The sequence below is a fragment of the Nicotiana sylvestris genome, chromosome 5 (genome assembly GCF_000393655.2).
Source record: "Nicotiana sylvestris chromosome 5, ASM39365v2, whole genome shotgun sequence".
Taxonomy (NCBI): Eukaryota; Viridiplantae; Streptophyta; class Magnoliopsida; order Solanales; family Solanaceae; genus Nicotiana; species Nicotiana sylvestris.
In genome coordinates, this window is record NC_091061.1 from 90169905 (window position 1) to 90187106 (window position 17202).

The following is a 17202-nucleotide window of genomic DNA, read 5'->3' on the forward strand; positions in this document are numbered from 1 at the left end:
TACCATCCCCCTAACCATTAGTATCACACTCTGTGAAGTGTCTCTCTGGTATTGGGATAACTTCAAGCCCCTTAGCTCGCTTGTATCGGGGGGAGCTTACTTCACTTGTTTTCTTTAAGTCACTTGCCAGGAGGGAAAGCAGCAGATAAAGAGCACCATCACCTTACTTAACAAAGGGCTTATGCGAAAGAGAGCACCGCTTCCCCGAGAAGATAATCCGCTTTCCTAAAATCCCTACTTTATTGCTCTAGCTCTTGACTCATATGGCACTGAAATTGGATAGGTTCACGCTTAGGCCTGGTTATGGAAACTCTTTAAGCATAGTAAATTTTGCCTTTTCCATAGGAAACTCCAACTTAAACAGGAACTGGCCTGGAACTATATGTAAGGGCACTCTCATCCACTGGCTGCAAGGAAACAACTGGATTGGCTTTTCTAACTCTCTTTAAAAGAGACTGCTTTCAAATTCACTTGCCCTAGAACCTGCTTTTTATTGATATTGATCTAGAATCAGCTATTCCTAGTTTTTTTTATTATTCCTAGCCAGAGAAATTAAACTAATCTCGAGATCCAGAAACCTATCTATACGCCTAGCCTTAAGCAAAAGAAATCTCGTTAGCCCTACCATAGAAACTATTACCTCGACTTGGATTGAAAGGAAGAACTTAGGACTTTGGGACTTACCCTAGGACGTAAACCCCTAGCATTCCAATTGAAACTCAAGGAGATGGAACTAAACAGGCTTAGGCCCTTTTCCTCTTTCAAGGGGACTAGAGGGAATGCAACTACTGAGACAGCAACTCAAACAAAATCCCGAGAGAAAATAAAAGATTAGTGAGGTAAGGTCTATAGACTGTAAGGCAGAAGGCTTGAAAGGAAGAGCACTCCTACTTACTTTTGGGAGAAATCCTAGACACCTTAGACACCGGATCCTCGGTAGGACTCTTATTTGATAGGCATTAGTGGATTTGAGGGTTTGGGGTTTCACTCGCAGACCCAGCCCTGCTGCTTCCATAAGTCTCCTATCCTAAGTTTCTTTCTTTGCATGAATCAAGTTCTTCGACAGGACCATCCCGACCGAGGGCTAATCATAGATCTACTATGGTCTTTTTTTTTATTCTTTTATCTTATTTCCGGTTAAAAGCCTTTTCTGGAAGCATTATGTTGAGTCACTCCAAGAGTAGAATCAGCAGCTCACCTCACGTTTTAGGAACCAAATGAGGAATCACACGTAGACGGACCTGAGCATTCTCCTGCTCTACGGACCCCTCTGGAGCTAGAGTTGGGGCTGCTTGACGCTCTTCTCCTTTCGAGTGAATTGAATTACTTCGGCTCGGATGCCTTTGATCAAATGGAAGGATGGATGCCTGCCTTTAGCGACTTCGTTCGGTCATTCCTTCTTTACTTGTTCGCTATGGCTTGAGAGTTAATCGCACGAGAGAGTAAGTAAGAGATTGAAAAGAGGATCATTGGACCTCGCTCTCGGGCCCAGAGGCAGAGCAAAGAAAGCCTTAGATCTTTGCTTGTTTCGTGGTATGGACCAAAGCAAAGGTTCTGCTGCTATCGACACCTACCCAATTAACCAAAAGTATAATCGATCGAGACCGAAGCTTCTGCAATTGTGGAATTCCGTTCAAATAGAAAGCTTTTTGGCCAGTTCAAGGTCAGTCGTGAGCTGTAGGAAAAGATAGTAGCGAACCAGAAGAAATTCCCGTAGTTGCATAAGGGGGACGTTGAAAACATTCCAGCAGATAGTATGTAATACTCTTATCAAAACGAGCACTATACTCTTTCTTAGTTTAGGGCAGAAACATACTCAAGGAACGCAAAGCTAACCCTAAAAATGGAATATTACCTCAGCTCAAAGGTTGTTTACTCAGATATTTCTTATCAAAGCGAGGGATTCGTTTCAGGCGAAATCAAATCAGAAGCAATTTCCGCTCTACCATTAATTGTTGCTATTTCCGCACCCCTGTCCGGTGGTTTGAGAAAGAAAGTCGAGACATTCAGAAAGAGAGTTATGGCATTTCTAGCATTGAAAATCCCTATTCTTATTGAATAGTTCAAATAACTAGTTGAATATACCTATTCTTTTCAAGAATAGCCTCCCCTTATCGAAAAGAAGGGTCCGAAGAAGACAGAACTGGCCATCCTTCTCATCCCCCTAAGGAAGTAGAGCGCGGTGAAAGAATTCCGTCGTTCAGTCGAAGGGGTTCAATGAAGGCTGCTGTTGAGGTTTTTATTCCAACTAGCGAGGAAAGGCCTCTATGAGTGTATAAGGCAGGATTCTAGTGGTTCGGTTCGTGTGGATGCTAACGTAGATAAAGGTCGAGCTAAGTAGAGAGTCCAGTTGCTTCCAATAGCTTCCGTCAAGCTAGTAAAATAAAAAGAATCCATTTCTTATTTCGTTTTTTAGTTTGCCTTGCTTTAGCGTTCAATGTGAAAAATGAAGTAAGTATGAGCCTGGTCCTTTCGAACCCGCTACGCCCCTGGGATATCCGTAAAATAATCTTTCAATCCTATTAGTAAACTATTAGCGTACCAAAGCTCAAGCGAGCCAGTTACACGGCCACTTCTTCCTCTATTCGATTTTTCTTCTTCCCAGGCCCGGGTAGCTTTGGCTCTTGTTGAAGCATTGCCGGAAGCTTCACTCTGTGTAAAGTAAGGACTTAGCTTTTACGGGGAAATCCCCGAATGGGGACCTTAGGAGCTTTGTTCAGTACTGACCTTTTCTAGACCGGTCAAATCAGATCCCTGCGTAGAAGTTAAGTTTCAAAGCGCTAATAATCTCCAAATATGTTGTTTCGTATTTGATTCGGGCAACTCCCGTCCCATCTTTTCACGAATAAACTGATTCTCTGCTTGCTTTTGGGGATACTAGATGAAGCCTCTGCTTGGCCCTTTACTGGCAGTCCTTTGTAATGCCCGAACCCGGGCTACTACCGATTCTAAATTCTACGGGTAACCCTTCCCATGACTACTTCTTGTCGTAAGATAGTTCGCTTACCCGATTGGCTGGGGCTTAGACAAGACTTAAAAATAATCACTAAAGGCCTGGTGAAGCTCCACCTTTCTCTCCAATTCCATCCGCTGTCTCTCTTCTCGCTACCATGTTGATAAAGAAAATTCGTATTTGAGAGAATCGTAAACAGAGGATTTTGTACAGCGCGGTGGCACCATCTATCCATAAGGAAGAGGTGTACATCCTTTAACAGTAGACTAGTTCCATAGTATAGTCAGTCACTCATGAATTCCTTCTCGAATCACTACTGGAATATAGCAACTAGAAAGAAAAGCTTGAAGCAAGTGGAAATGCGTCAAGGGCATTTCTTTCTCAATGGCAGTAGGAAAGCCTACTTGAGTAGTGCGTTGGATCTACACTTGGACAGCTTCATCGAGACTTCACATACGTAGATTGCCATGTTTATATCCGAACGAAAACACCTTACTGATGTTTTTGTTTCCAGACTGAAATCTTTAACTATAAGAAGAGAATCGATTAAAGCCAGATTACCGCCTATGGTACACTAAGAATTTAATACTCAATGAGAAAAGGTGTTAACTAAATAGAAAAATCCCGATTTCGATCATCTTTGACGCCTCCTCCGTGCCGAGATTCAGTCGCACCATATCTGGTTCTTGGTAATGCCATCTGTCCTTTTGCACCTCATCCGCCGTCTCCAATAAAATGAAAACTTGTCTAAAGACTAGATGCTGTAGGGTACGTCTTAAAAGTGCTCCTCCACTACGTCGTGCCTTACGTCAAGAGGTGGTCGTGGCTTCGCTCCTGCGACCGAACCGAATCTGTGTAATCAAGTTTCATGCTCGAGCTCTAGGAGAATGGTGATCCCGTGGAAAAGGAAAATCGACAAGGAAGATATGAAGTCAACGGCAAAATTACTCTTCATTCGTTGTATGGACCTCAACTGGCTCTACCTGAGAACATAACGAAAAAAATTTATATATATATAAGATGATCCGTGATTTCACGACACTCTGAAGAATCATGACAGATTTGTTCGGGAGGAAAAAAAGAAGGATTCGAGGTTGGTTGAGATGCTCCTTCTGTGGCTGATAATGGGGAGCGGCAGCTGGACAGATCGATTTGGATATGGAGGTCTTATCCGGTCGATGGACGTCTCATTTGATCCTGGTTTTGTCAATGATGGAGATTCAGAGATAGGGACAGGTACTAGGGGGGAAAACAAGTGGAGTTATTGCTTTCAAGGTTCTTACGCATTGGAACAAATGAAGTTAAGTTTTTCAAAAGACCTTAGCTAAAGATGGAGAGTTCGGGTCCGCTTCCCCTTACTAATGGAAATGATGAACGGATAGACTCCGTAGCCCTGGGATCAATAAGGGGGAACAAAGAGATTGAGTAGTTGGTGGGACCGATGAAATAGGAAAGATGGCTGACACCGAAACGAGGGAACTATTTGGTGCCCTTTCGCCTTCTATAGCAATTCCTTGCATTTGACCTGAAGAAATATGGGATTGATTGACTGAATGAGATGGTATCCACTTCACCAGTTGGTGTTCTTTGGCGAAGGGAAACTACGAATCGGATCAGAAGTAGCTCATTAGCTACTAGGTTCAGAGGGCTAAAGAGAAGGTGTGGATTGCCTTTTCTTTTTTCAGGGGATGGGGATCATTGGATTGATTGGCTCTTTTATCCCCGAGGTTTTATGGCAAGTTCGAGCCTAGCTCCCAGGCATTGGATATGGAAATGCAGGAGAGGTGGTCGAATTAGATTGGTGGTTCGTGATTGGGCCCGGGATCGGGGGATTGGGGGTGAGAGCGTTAGAGCCAGCCTCTTTGTTTCGATCGGAAAGAAGACTTGGAGACATTGAAAGATATGGCTTAAATCAACAGCCGATCTGCGACAGCAGAGATAAAAGTTTAAATGAAATTCTAAAAGTTCAGGTGATTTGCAAACATTCCACCTCAAGTCAATCAATAGTAAGCTGAGACGGCACGGGTCTTTCTTTTAGGTCTTTCCTTACCAGCAAATAAGGGAATTCAAGATCGGGGACATCTGCTAGAGCTCGCAATTGACATTTCTCACTAAATTTTTAGGAGATTCCCGAGAGTTCGACTGACTAAGAGGCTTTCACCGAGGTCTATTTTTTACTTTTGGTGGTAACAACAGAGTGATCCTCTAAGGTTTACGTCCTAGCAACTAGGAAAAGGAGTAAGCAAGAAATCTCGGTATCTCTATCGAAATAATCTACTTCAAGCATTGCCTTAAAAGCTTCAATCTCTTCCTCTGAAACGAAACTAGAGTTCGAGTACCTGCTGCTTCAACCTCAACCCCTGGTGCAAGTGACGATTCCCCTTTCTCACGACGCTGCGCGCCTTGTTTTTAAGGCGATTCCCTTCACAGGCACCCGGCTTGAATGTGTTAAGCACGGGGTAGAATGCGTTAAGCATAAAATACCCGATTCGCCGTTTCCAGAAAGAAGGGCTCCCAGAGGGTAAGTTCCAATGGGGTTCCAAGATCTCCTTACCAGCTATAAACCAGAGATTTTAACTCCCTTTCACAGTTCTGATTAAAGGGCTTGGGACCGTGGTAATGCAGTCTTCGATAAGAGCTGTATTCTCTTGCCCCAGGGGAACCCCTAAGGTAAGAAGCAAGAACTCATTCTAATCGTGAGATTCTTCTAGCTGAGATCTCAGTCTATCTCTTTCTCTACTGAAGATCTAGCCTTCTTTTGTTCACCGACCCCGAACTAGCTTTCTCTGATGCTAAAGCTTCCTTTCAAAAAAGTGCACAGTCGCCTCCTTTGCGGGGGAAAGATCCTTGTTCTTCCTTTCACTTCCTTTCTCCAACTCTGACTGCATACCTTCTGTAAACCCCCCCGAGTCCTTTACTAAGACTCTTAGATAAGAGCAGTCTCCTATGATATGAATCAATCTTTCCCCAGAAGTCGAGAATTAAGCTTCTAAAGCACTAATAGGGTATCGAGAAGGTCATTCATTGCAACTGCTAGTCCTTCAGTATTGAAAGCAGCACATCAATCAAAGAATAGACCACTAGCAATAGTGTGCAAGAGCGTAGTCCGAACAAGGGGAAAGGCGACCCGCTTCGCTGAAGACTGGGAATCGACGCGGATATCATTGGTATAAATATACCGAATCAGTCTTCCCCTGTGACTATGCTTTCTGTGGTAGCATGATCTTTTTGCCTTTTGGAATAAGATGAATGCTTGTGATTACATTAGCACTAAAATAATGAAAGCCGACTGCTTTCTTCCCGGCAGCTAAGGGGCGTAGCGGTTTATGGAGTTTTGTTAAGCTTAACTCCGAGGTCATTAGTAGTGCACGAGCTTCGAAAGAAAGAGAGATCGAGTCACTAAGCAGAGAATTAGATCTGAGAGCGAAAGAGATTCTTAAAGTTCTCCCACGGGGCAACCCAGCCTTTGAAACAAGTTCTCAAATCAATCTATTCGAGCCCTTGAAAGCAGTATAATTTCATGTGTGAAGCATAGTGAGAGTGACACAGATCTCCTTTTTTCAAATAGGGAAAGCAAATCCTAATCATCAGGTAAGACGGGTAGAATACGAAACTGTCTATGACGATTATGAGCCCCACCTTCCGTAGGCATGTTCGGGGAGTAGCCTGCTTAAGTATACACTTCTAGTCCTCTTGCTTCCGGGCAGTTGAGGATTCCGAGGCGGCTCCCAAATATGACGTTCACCTTACAATCACTACCAAAGCCAATAATTCCGAACATTCTTTTATTCTTCAAACTGATAGTCGTCAAGGTCACGGTCTTTAATCCGCTGCTGATAAATTGAATCCATGATCTTTCGCGCTCTTTCTATTGTACCATTATTTTGTGGGTTGTTGGCTATATCCGCCAATACTTCAACGAGTTTTGTTTTACTTTTATAATTAGGCCCAACAACCAGCTCGAAGACTCGCCGATACTTACTGTCAGAAGGTTTTCTGGGGAAGTTTGTATCCATATCGGCTTTTAAGTAATCCTCGATTATTCTACGAGTGTACCAATAAGAATTTTGTTGATTGTAAGGTTCCCCTGTGTCATCAACTGGTTGTATGGGAGCCGGTACGTGGGCAGGTACGTGGGCAGGTACGGGGGCAGGCTCCACCGGTTGTTGACTTGTGGCCTCGTGTCCCCCCTCGTTTCGGGCCGATGAAGTACCTTCTCCATTAAGCCACCTTTCAATCCACGACCCACTCCACGTGGATGAAGTGGATGGTTCGGGGGCGGCCTCCCCAGGATTTTCCCCCGAAGGAACCATCATCATTTGATTTGTTCTCCGATGCCAATCTCTCTCTTGTTACCGAGCTAGAAGCTAATCGAAGCATGCTTCAACCAATCAATGTTGTTTTTTCTGATATCAATGCTAGCATCTCTTGTTTGGTGATCTGTACTGAGGTGTTCGCAAGGAGCTATGCCCAAGGGGGAGGGTGTCGAGAGCGAGGATCCATTTGCTTATTCTCGAATGGTTTAGTAACCCGCTCTTGTAGCTCTTGTTCCTATGTTATGAAGCTAGGATTCCTCTTGTTCTTCTCTTGAGCTTGTAAAGGAGCCTCAACCTTGGTATCGACGAATCACCAGTCTTTCATTTAGGGTATTATCCGCTGGAGATCTGGTGTTGTAGTTTATTGTTAGCTGGGCCTAGGAGCCAACCCCGAAGCCAAGGTCGAACGCAAGCCCGAAGCGAACCCAAGCTTAAGGAGCTCTGAGCCCCAAGCCAGCACTTGCTACTCTCTTGTTGGTGATCGTGTTTGGTAGCTCTTCGGTGTATCGACATCCCGGTTTTCCACTCGATAGATCCCGCAAATATGCTGCTAATTCGTGGGTGCCTATTCTTCGATCCAAACTGGTGATTCACCGCATTCCCTTCTCTAGTCAGGAATGGAGTCAGGGATGCCCAACTCAAGATAAGTCCTAAGGTTCTGTTAAAGTATCCTTAATAGCATCTCTTTCTCTAGAATCCTGGCTTGTAGATCTTTGGCGAATCAACAGGGGTTCTTTCGTAATTAGGTTGTTCTCCGAACCTTGTTTGTTACTGAGCTGGGTAACTCAAACCCTATCCCCTTCCTTTCTTAATAGTAGATAGATGTAGAGCTGGAGACTCCCTCGATAGGGCATCTCAATCTGGCTCTCAATCTATCGTGTAAGGAACGAAGACCATAGGCATAGGGTAATAGCTCCTTACTTGTAATTGAGATAGGGGCTCGTTCGATACAAGTATTTCGTTTCGATCTCCTCCCTCTCTTCTTTCTATAAAGAATTCTCAAAAAAGGAGTCAACCTGTCTAAACTTCTCTACAAAAGTCTTCCCCTCGCTGCTGGTCTTTAAACTTGCAACTGCTATCTAAGTCTAAGACAAGAAATTTTTCTTACTCTTAAGTTTGATCTTTCGCTAGGAGCCTTAGCAAGAATGGTTGGAACCGGTCTGACCTATGAGACTACTCGAAAGGAGGCTTCCTACCAGCACTAGAGTGGGATAAGTAAACCTTGCCTTAGGTCAATCCCTTCCCCTACTCGGGCAAGCAACAGACCTTTTTTAACAACCTCTTATGATTGATTCACTTCCTCCAGCATTGGCTTCCTTCTTACCTATGATATCCCCAAGAGCTAATTCGATAGCAGTTGCATCGGAGCTAGCTTGGAAAGAGAGGAGGCATCCTTATCTGAGCCGATCGTTAGCCTATTTCTTCTTCTCGAGTGAAGTAGCTTACTCTTGCTCTGTGCGCTAGGGAGTCAGACTATGCTTAGTTCTCATTTATGTTTGCGCTGTGTGAGTTCTAGCTAGGAAGCAAGCGCCGCAAAGGGTTGACAGGGCAGCTCGGCTGGTAAAAAAGGAGATGGTACCGAAGCGGGAGGCTCGTAGACGCTACTAGTGCAATGACTAGTCTAATCTCTTTTCTCTACGTGAACTTTTTCTTATGTAAACCCGGTGTGTTATCTAAGTCTTTTAACTAGTCCAATGGAAATCTCCTCTATTGCAGCAAAAGTAAAAAAAAGGGTACTCGCGCTGCAGCTTGCTTACCTAAAATGAAAATCCTTACTAGCCGAAGTAAGGGACTTTCTTACTGGAGCATACATAACGGACAAGGACTTATAAGACTATTCTTAGCCTGTTATTCAAGAATCTTTCCTCAGAATGGATGATGAATGGAAGCGAGATTGGATTGACGTATAGAAACTACAACTACAGATTTGATCCCTTTCTCTTAGGGAATCTCGACTAGACGAGGGAGATATAAAGGTAACGTTGACGCTACGAAAAAGAAAGTCATTGCATAAGTAATGAATGAGCTAATTTCTTATTAGAAGCCTATTTGACTAGACAGGTCTCCTTTACCGGGGGGTTCCCACAGAGAAGTCTTGCTCTGGCTTGCCAAAAGCGTTTAATATTGAGAATGTTGGATGTATTACACACTGGTGGAATTGCGTAAGTAATAAGGCTTTTAACTAGCTTAGTGAATCGATTTAAACTAGTAAATAGAGTATGTTTTTGTTGGCAGTGAGTAAATCTTTGATTCAGAGTCAGCGTATAGGCCGACAAAAAATGCTTTCCCGTTCAGAAATCTGAATCCTATCTGTGGGGCCTCCCCTTCATGTCTACGTGAGGACTGAAGAACGAGTGAATCTTGTTTTAGGGTTTATGCCCATTGCCGATCATGTGGTCAGTTTCCCCGCTTTCGATTCCGACCAAGATTTACTTATTATTCCTCCTCGTCCATTAGTTCAGTTCCTTAGTTCAATCAGTCCCTTCCTCAAAACCTATTTCCGCAAATGCCACTGCTCTTATTCCACAATATGGGATTGCTGGTTTCACATGCCACCCCTTTCATATAAATAAATGGAATTGCAATCTCCATTCTACAGCTGCTCTGATGTCTCGCCTGCCTGCTTGGTTATAGGGCTATAAGTGAGCAGGGCTTTTGAAAATAGAGAGGTAGAGCAGCTAGGAGCTAAATATTAGAAGAGCGCCCTCTCTTTTCTTCGGGAAATCGAGTTCGCTGGGCTGGTTCCCTGTCCCCGATATGTAACGAAAAGATTGATTGGTTTACCGCATTCATGAAAGCACTTGCCTCTCTGGTGGTCCTTTACCTTTCTAAAAGAGAAGAGAAGAGAGGTAGTCGCAGCAGTAGAAGGAGCCCTAAACCCTGAGGATCACTCGACCCCGACCGGTCAATCTCCTGTCATTGCTATCTCGTGCGCGAAGGGTTGCCCATGCTCCTAATTAAGTCCATCCGGGTCTTCCTTCCATCTTTAAATTAAGGTTCAGACTCAATCGGCTGTCCTCTCCGATTGGCGAACGTCGAAAGAGAAGGCGGAGGAAGGAACTGATTGCATTAGTCTCAGGTCAGGGACATAGCCATGTATTACGAGATTAGGCCGATCAGAGAATGCCAATTATTAATTAATAATAAAAGAGGTATCGAATCTTTGCTTTAACAACTTTCAAAGTTGCACTAGCATTAGCAGGAGGAGGAGCACTAGTAGAAAGAACCTCTCTCAGATGTCCATAAAGATGTTATCCAAGTTATTCAAAAGGAAGTCGATAAAGATTCATCCCCTGCTCTTAGTGCTAGCTCTTTATGCCTGGCACTGAAGAAGAAAGATCAGATGCGCCAACTCTGCTCTTTGCATGTTTTCATGAATCATTGGACAATGTTTGCGACGTGAATCGAGGCTAGGTACGACCGATTTCTATTGAATTAGCCCCAATTTCTATAATAATGTTTATCAGAATCGCTAGTTGTAATAGATCCGCAAGGGAGAAGAAGGCTAAGCTGCCCCTCTGTTGTCTCGCACACCAAGGCAAAAAGAGATTCAACAGTCGGCTGGGGAACCGGAATCTAAGCATACCAAGACTCAGGATAAGGAAGGGTAAGGCATCTAAGAATAAGGCAGGTAGACCCATACTCAGGCAAGAAAGAAAGTCTCTTACAGAAAAGGCAGGAAGAAGAGGCCCTCGCTCTACAGGAAACCTAATAGAATGGGCTACTTCTTAAGGTGGAATGGACCACTTATCATAGAAGAATCTTTCTTACATCGATTACTGACTATACGGACAAGGCAAGTCAAAGCAAAGCCGATGCACCTGATACGACTAAAAAAGAGAGCAATGGTCCGAAACCCCAAGCAATTGACCAGGAGAGGATCATCGGGAATGGACTAAGGGCCTACCAACCCTTTCTTAATCTAAGGCATCTACCCCTGGCAGAAAAGAAGACGGAAAGAAAGCCGATTGATACCTTAGCTTTGAACCAGCTTCTTCAATCCTGCTGCTCTTCTCCCTCTATATAGCGCGGGTAGCTTGCTTCCAAGCCACTGGCCGGAACCAGATAAGGAACAAGAGAGAGAAGCAGCTCAATTTCAAAGGTTAGGCGCGATAGCCACTCGTGCAGAAGGAGATGTTTGGGAGAAAAGCCCCGTCTCATGGTGCTTTTGTTAGGAGTTCCCCCTCTCCGGTATATTTTACTGTGGCAACCCTGATGGAAAAGATTGTTGGCCCCCTCTCTGCTGGTTCTCTCAGACTAGCATCAACTGATGTTAAGGTTAACCCAATAGTCAGGTTTCATTACTTCCGAAATCCTGGTGATGGATGTGGAGAGGTGTGTGAACAGAAAGATTCATGATGTACAACAAAGCCGCTCCATGTAGGAATTCAAGTACCAACAAGAGTTTGGTCCTATATATTTCGGGTATGTTGGACCTTCATTGCCTGCTGATCTATCCAATGATTTTCTGATGGGATAGTTCTGTCGTTGTGACCACAATATCGCATTACCATGGCGGCTGCCTTGTTGGGAAAGTGGTTGATAGGAACTTAAGACTGGGGCACTCAGAGTTGTTGATGGTTCAACCTTTACTGTGTCACCGGGCACCAATCCGCAGGCTACTCTGTTGATGCTTGGCCGCTAAGTGCTTTAATATGCGTTGGATATTGCACAGAAGTGCGATTGCGACTAATCGGGAGCTTGCGTATGTAAACGAAAGAGTAGACATCCCCCTTGATAACTGAATGCAAGCGAGGCTGGACCTAGATTCGCGTATGTAAGTGAAAACGAAAAGAAAGGAGTTCCCCTTCCCCTTCTCCTTTCTTGTCTAGAAAGGGGAAGAGGAGCTCAAACAAGGTTCAAAGATCCCCTCCCCAAAGTATGGTTTAAAGAAAGCCTTTCGGGTTAGTGAGGAACATGATAGTGAAAGAGAGAAGAAAGGAAATCAGTTTATGGCGGCTTACCTTCGTACATTCAAGAACAGTTGTGACTCCTTGGCATCTATCAATGCACCGGTGTCCCAATCTGATATGTTTACATTCCTTCTTGCTGGCCTGCCTTCGGACTATGAAAGCTTTGTCACTACGGCGAAGCTTCAACGACCAAAACCAACTATGGCTGAGCTTCGGTCTAGCTTGTTGTTACATGAGTCTTGCCTTCAGCAGATGCATCCTATTACTATATTGATGATCTTGTATACTAACCGAGTCCGCACTCGCCCGAGAACACGTACGTCCTCCCTGTAATTGTCTTGTCTTTGTTATGGTTTCAGGGCCTACGTCTACCCGTATGGAGCCACCATCATTCGCAAGGCTTGCTTTACATTGGACCCGATGTTGAGCCTCTCATAGCCTAGTACCGGTGAACTAGGCAAGCGACCCTGCAAGGCAGCCAGCCTTTCTGCAAAATCAATGTCCGCCTCGCCGCTGCTTTCGGGTGATTGGAGAATAGCTGTAAGGAATACTAAACGAAAGTATGCAGCGAGGCAAAGCCGATTGAGAATATGACGGTTAGCCCCTCGGCGCTTGGGAGGCATCCTATTTAATAAAGATTCTTCCTCTAGTCGAATAGAGTATTAGTCCGCTCCATTATATTCCCCATTATTTCACTTTCTCGCTATTCGAAATATCATAAGAGAAGAAAGCTGGCAGGTTGGATCCTAGGGTAGATTCCTGCTGTTGAATGATCGACTAGCTTCCTCTTTAGTTCTTTGATATTGGGTTCGTGTTCAGTGTACCGCTCTTTTTATATATGAAATTACTTCGTCCTTTTTTTTAGCCCTTTTTCGTTTGTCCATCTTTTTTTCTCCCATGCTTTCCGTTGGTCAACAACCAACCAAAGTGCTCTATACTTCTTCACTACTCGTACAGGCTTGACGGAGTTAAGCTGTATTGAGGGAATCTTTTTATCTCAATCACAATGTTTCGACGTATATTTTTATTTGATGAGGATAGTTTAAATTCCAGTGTTACATCGTATACAAATGCGAGTCAATCCACGACAACAATTATGGATTATAGCCTTAAATCGTCCGATACTCAGGGTTCTTCTAGTGGTATTTTTACGGATCATCCGGGCCTTAATCCTTGCAGTGAACGTATAGTGGAGCTTCAATATGATATACGACTGAAATTAGGAGCCTTGATGCCTAAGGAGAGTGCCCAAAAAGTTTTGGAAGCTTCCGAAGCTTTACATGGGGAAAGCAACAATATCGCCTTTCTTGAATACCTTTTGGAAGATTTGCAGCAAAACGGAGTAGGGGGAGAAGCCTATAAAGATGCGGTGGATCTATCGAAAGATCTCGTCTCCAGCCCACTTGAACAATTTGAAATAATCTCATTGATTCCTATGAAAATAGGAAACTTATATTTCTCATTCACAAATCCATCTTTGTTTATGCTACTAACTCTCAGTTTGGTCCTACTTTTGGTTTATTTTGTTACTAAAAAGGGAGGAGGAAACTCAGTACCAAATGCTTGGCAATCCTTGGTAGAGCTTATTTATGATTTCGTGCTGAACCCGGTAAACGAACAAATAGGTGGTCTTTCCGGAAATGTTAAACAAAAGTTTTCCCCTCGCATCTCGGTCACTTTTACTTTTTCGTTATTTTGTAATCCCCAGGGTATGATACCTTATAGCTTCACAGTTACAAGTCATTTTCTCATTACTTTGGGTCTCTCATTTTCTATTTTTATTGGCATTACTATAGTGGGATTTCAAAAAAATGGGCTTCATTTTTTAAGCTTCTTATTACCTGCAGGAGTCCCACTGCCATTAGCACCTTTTTTAGTACTCCTTGAGCTAATCCCTTATTGTTTTCGAGCATTAAGCTCAGGAATACGTTTATTTGCTAATATGATGGCCGGTCATAGTTCAGTAAAGATTTTAAGTGGGTTCGCTTGGACTATGCTATGTATGAATGATCTTTTATATTTCATAGGGGATCTTGGTCCTTTATTTATAGTTCTTGCATTAACCGGTCTGGAATTAGGTGTAGCTATATCACAAGCTCATGTTTCTACGATCTTAATCTGTATTTACTTGAATGATGCTATAAATCTTCATCAAAGTGCTTCTTTTTTTATAATTGAACAAAAGCGAGTCTGAATGGGTATACTTAGTCGTGGAGCATTCCGAGTATTTGCTTTAGGGATCGTTCCTGCGCATCTCCTTACTTTATAGCAGTTATTGCTCCGGTTCCAGAAGGTATAGCTCTCGCCTCAGCTTTTTCTTTGAAATCGGAGACTGTTCCAATTTCCTACTGAGATAGGCAAGCGGAGGGAGAACTAGACGTATCTTGCTAGGCAAAGACAGGTTAGAATGGATAGCTCGCGGGTGGGATTGACGGGATAGATCACTATTGCAGAAGGAGGTAGAACCGGGGGAAGAATTATGGCTATAAAGGTCCTCGCCCTCTTAGGCACATGGTTCTAAAGATTAAATCTCAAAGCGGTACTAAAGATTAGGCAGAAGAAGAACTAGAACTAGAATTCTTCGCCCCTCCCCTTGTACCAAGAAGCAAGTTCAGAACATAAGGATAATGGGCTCGTCTATTATAAGTTATTAGTTTACGGAGCTATCTCAGATATCTCGAGTAAGGAGACGGGATAGTTAGAGTTCTATTTCTAGGAAGGAAGAGACTATCGGGAAGCTCACTCTCGGCCGGGCTCGAAGCAGAAGGTAGAACGTAATATCTCTTGTTGGTTCAGCTCATCAAGCTATTACAAAAGAGTCCAGCGGAGACAAAGAAAGAAGCCATTTTTACGGTATTTTCGCTTCCAGTCCGGATCCATCCTAAACCAAAGAGCGGGGCTAAGCGAGGGGCATAGCGATACAGTGTTCATACTCGAGTTGCTCAAATCCAGTAGGAATATCAGGAATAGTAGGATCTAGTAGGAGCTTGCCTTGGAATGCAGTGAGGGAGCCCGGAGCTATTGAATTCTTTCATAACCCAAGGAGAAGAATAGGACTCTTTACCAGTATCATAACCTCTCGATGGGAAATGGAACTTAGATCACGATGTGAACCTACTTATGAGTGGAATTTCGTTGACAAGCAAATTCCCCGGGAAAACAAACTTTTCTCCAATTGAGATGCTTTCTTCATTTATGGATTCTATGCGAGATTCGGTTAGTGTGAAGTGTGATCCTGGCTCAGAAGGAAAAGCTATATGCTTAACACATAGAGTTCGATGTAGGTAAGGATGTGCTCCAAAGTTTTCAATTCCACCTTATCAACCTGAAAAGAGCTAATACGGGCTTAGCCTGCCTTTTATCTTATCCTTCTATTCTAGGCGAGGAGGGAAATTTAGAATAAATAGCCCCAGAAAAAACTACAAACTAGTCAAAGGACAGCCTGCCTTATTCTTCTCCCGTTCGGGACCCCTATTTTCTCGGAGATAGCCTGGTCTGAGCTAGAACAGCAGATTCGTGAGCAAGAGCGTATTTCACAGCTGATTCAACAACAGCCATTTTTTCTGGGGAACTTTCATATGAGTCTGTTCTTTCTTTTAATCCACTATAAAGGTTCTTAATTTTCTCCTGAATATTCAGGATAATTACATTCTTGAAAGGATCAAGGGCTCTACCCTCTCGCATAAAGTCTTACGCTCTTATCGTCAACCTTCGTGGCTTTTTGCTCGTTTGGTCTCGCTATTTCATTCCTGGTTCTCTCTTTCAAGCTTCTTTCCATCCTGGGGATTTCTTCTCATTCCGTCCGTTCTGCTAGCTGGTGTCGCCTTCTCTCTTACTTATCTATTCCCATCCATCTTTACCTCTCCTACTCCACTACTTCCCTCCTTCAAGGCGTGATTAATGCGCCTTAAACCTCTCTCTTGAAAAAGAGCATTTTTTAGTGGAGCCTTAGCACGTGAACCCATAGGAACAGGGCCCTTCTTCTTTGCAAAAAAGCTTCTGAATTATCATCACATCAGTAGGCGCAGAAAGCAAATCTTGGTATTGACTTATTGAAAATCTCTTTGAGATTGCTTAGACAAATCTTTTTGTGTGAGGCCGCTGTTCCCCACCTTTCTTACCTTGTTTTTTGGGCTTAAAATTCTGTGACTCATAAGCCCTCCGTATCTAAAGATAGATGGCTAAAGGGCGGGTTCCGCAGTTAACTAAGAAGGCGATCGATTGGCTTGGAGAGGAAAGGAACCCCGGGACTGAAAACAAAAAGGATAGGAATGAATTGAATAAAGAAAGAATATATAGAACCTTGAGCATTTTCTCCTCTCGGCAATGCAATGGTTGAGAGTAAAAAAGGGGTATCCGCATAGAAGGATTGCTGGTATACCGGGTAGATGTTTATCTTTTCGACTTCAGCGAAAATGTTCAAAGCACCACCTTCGTCAATTATCTTGATGTCGAAAGGGAAGAGGACAGGGTCTTACTTACTTAAAAGTAAAAAAAAAGGGAAGTTTCCTGTCTTAGTTTCACTTCCTTGAACTGGCTACTACCGCGCAACGTGCCCTTGCTTGGTGAGTCGTTAATTAATCAGTTTTAAAAAGAGGGATGGATTTCGACCTTGCTTTGAGTCGTCAGGCTAGTAAAGCGCTACTTCTAAAACGATCGTTAAGGTCATTCACTCGGTGGCTCTGCTACCGATGGATCAAGATATGCTGCCTGCCTATCATGCCAAAGGCGCTGCTGGTGGATATGCCAAAGATGTCCTGGCTCTGAACCGGGTACTTGAAATGCTAAAGGTACTTCTTATGGTCCTGCTTCAACCACCCTTCCTTCTCTACCTTTTTCTTCAAAAACTTAAGCTACTTAGACTGATGCTGGCAATCTCGAAGGGAGATATCTGGACCTGGAGCAACTCGTCTTGATCTTTATTATATTAGGATGCGAGGAAAGGGAAAGAAGGTGATAAGCAAGAAGAGGAAAGAAGAATGTTAAAGAAGTCCCTATAAGTACTTCACTTAGCCTTTCT

At 43.5% G+C, this 17202-nt stretch overlaps 1 protein-coding gene across 1 annotated transcript; it reads left to right on the top strand.

Annotated features, from left to right (window-relative positions):
* The first annotated feature begins 11557 nt into the window (after positions 1-11557).
* Positions 11558-14376, top strand: LOC138891253 (ATP synthase subunit a). The gene has a single exon (XM_070174522.1). The coding sequence runs from the start codon at positions 13189-13191 to the stop codon at positions 14374-14376; it is 1188 nt and encodes a 395-aa protein (XP_070030623.1). The 5' UTR covers positions 11558-13188.
* The last annotated feature ends 2826 nt before the right edge of the window (positions 14377-17202 follow it).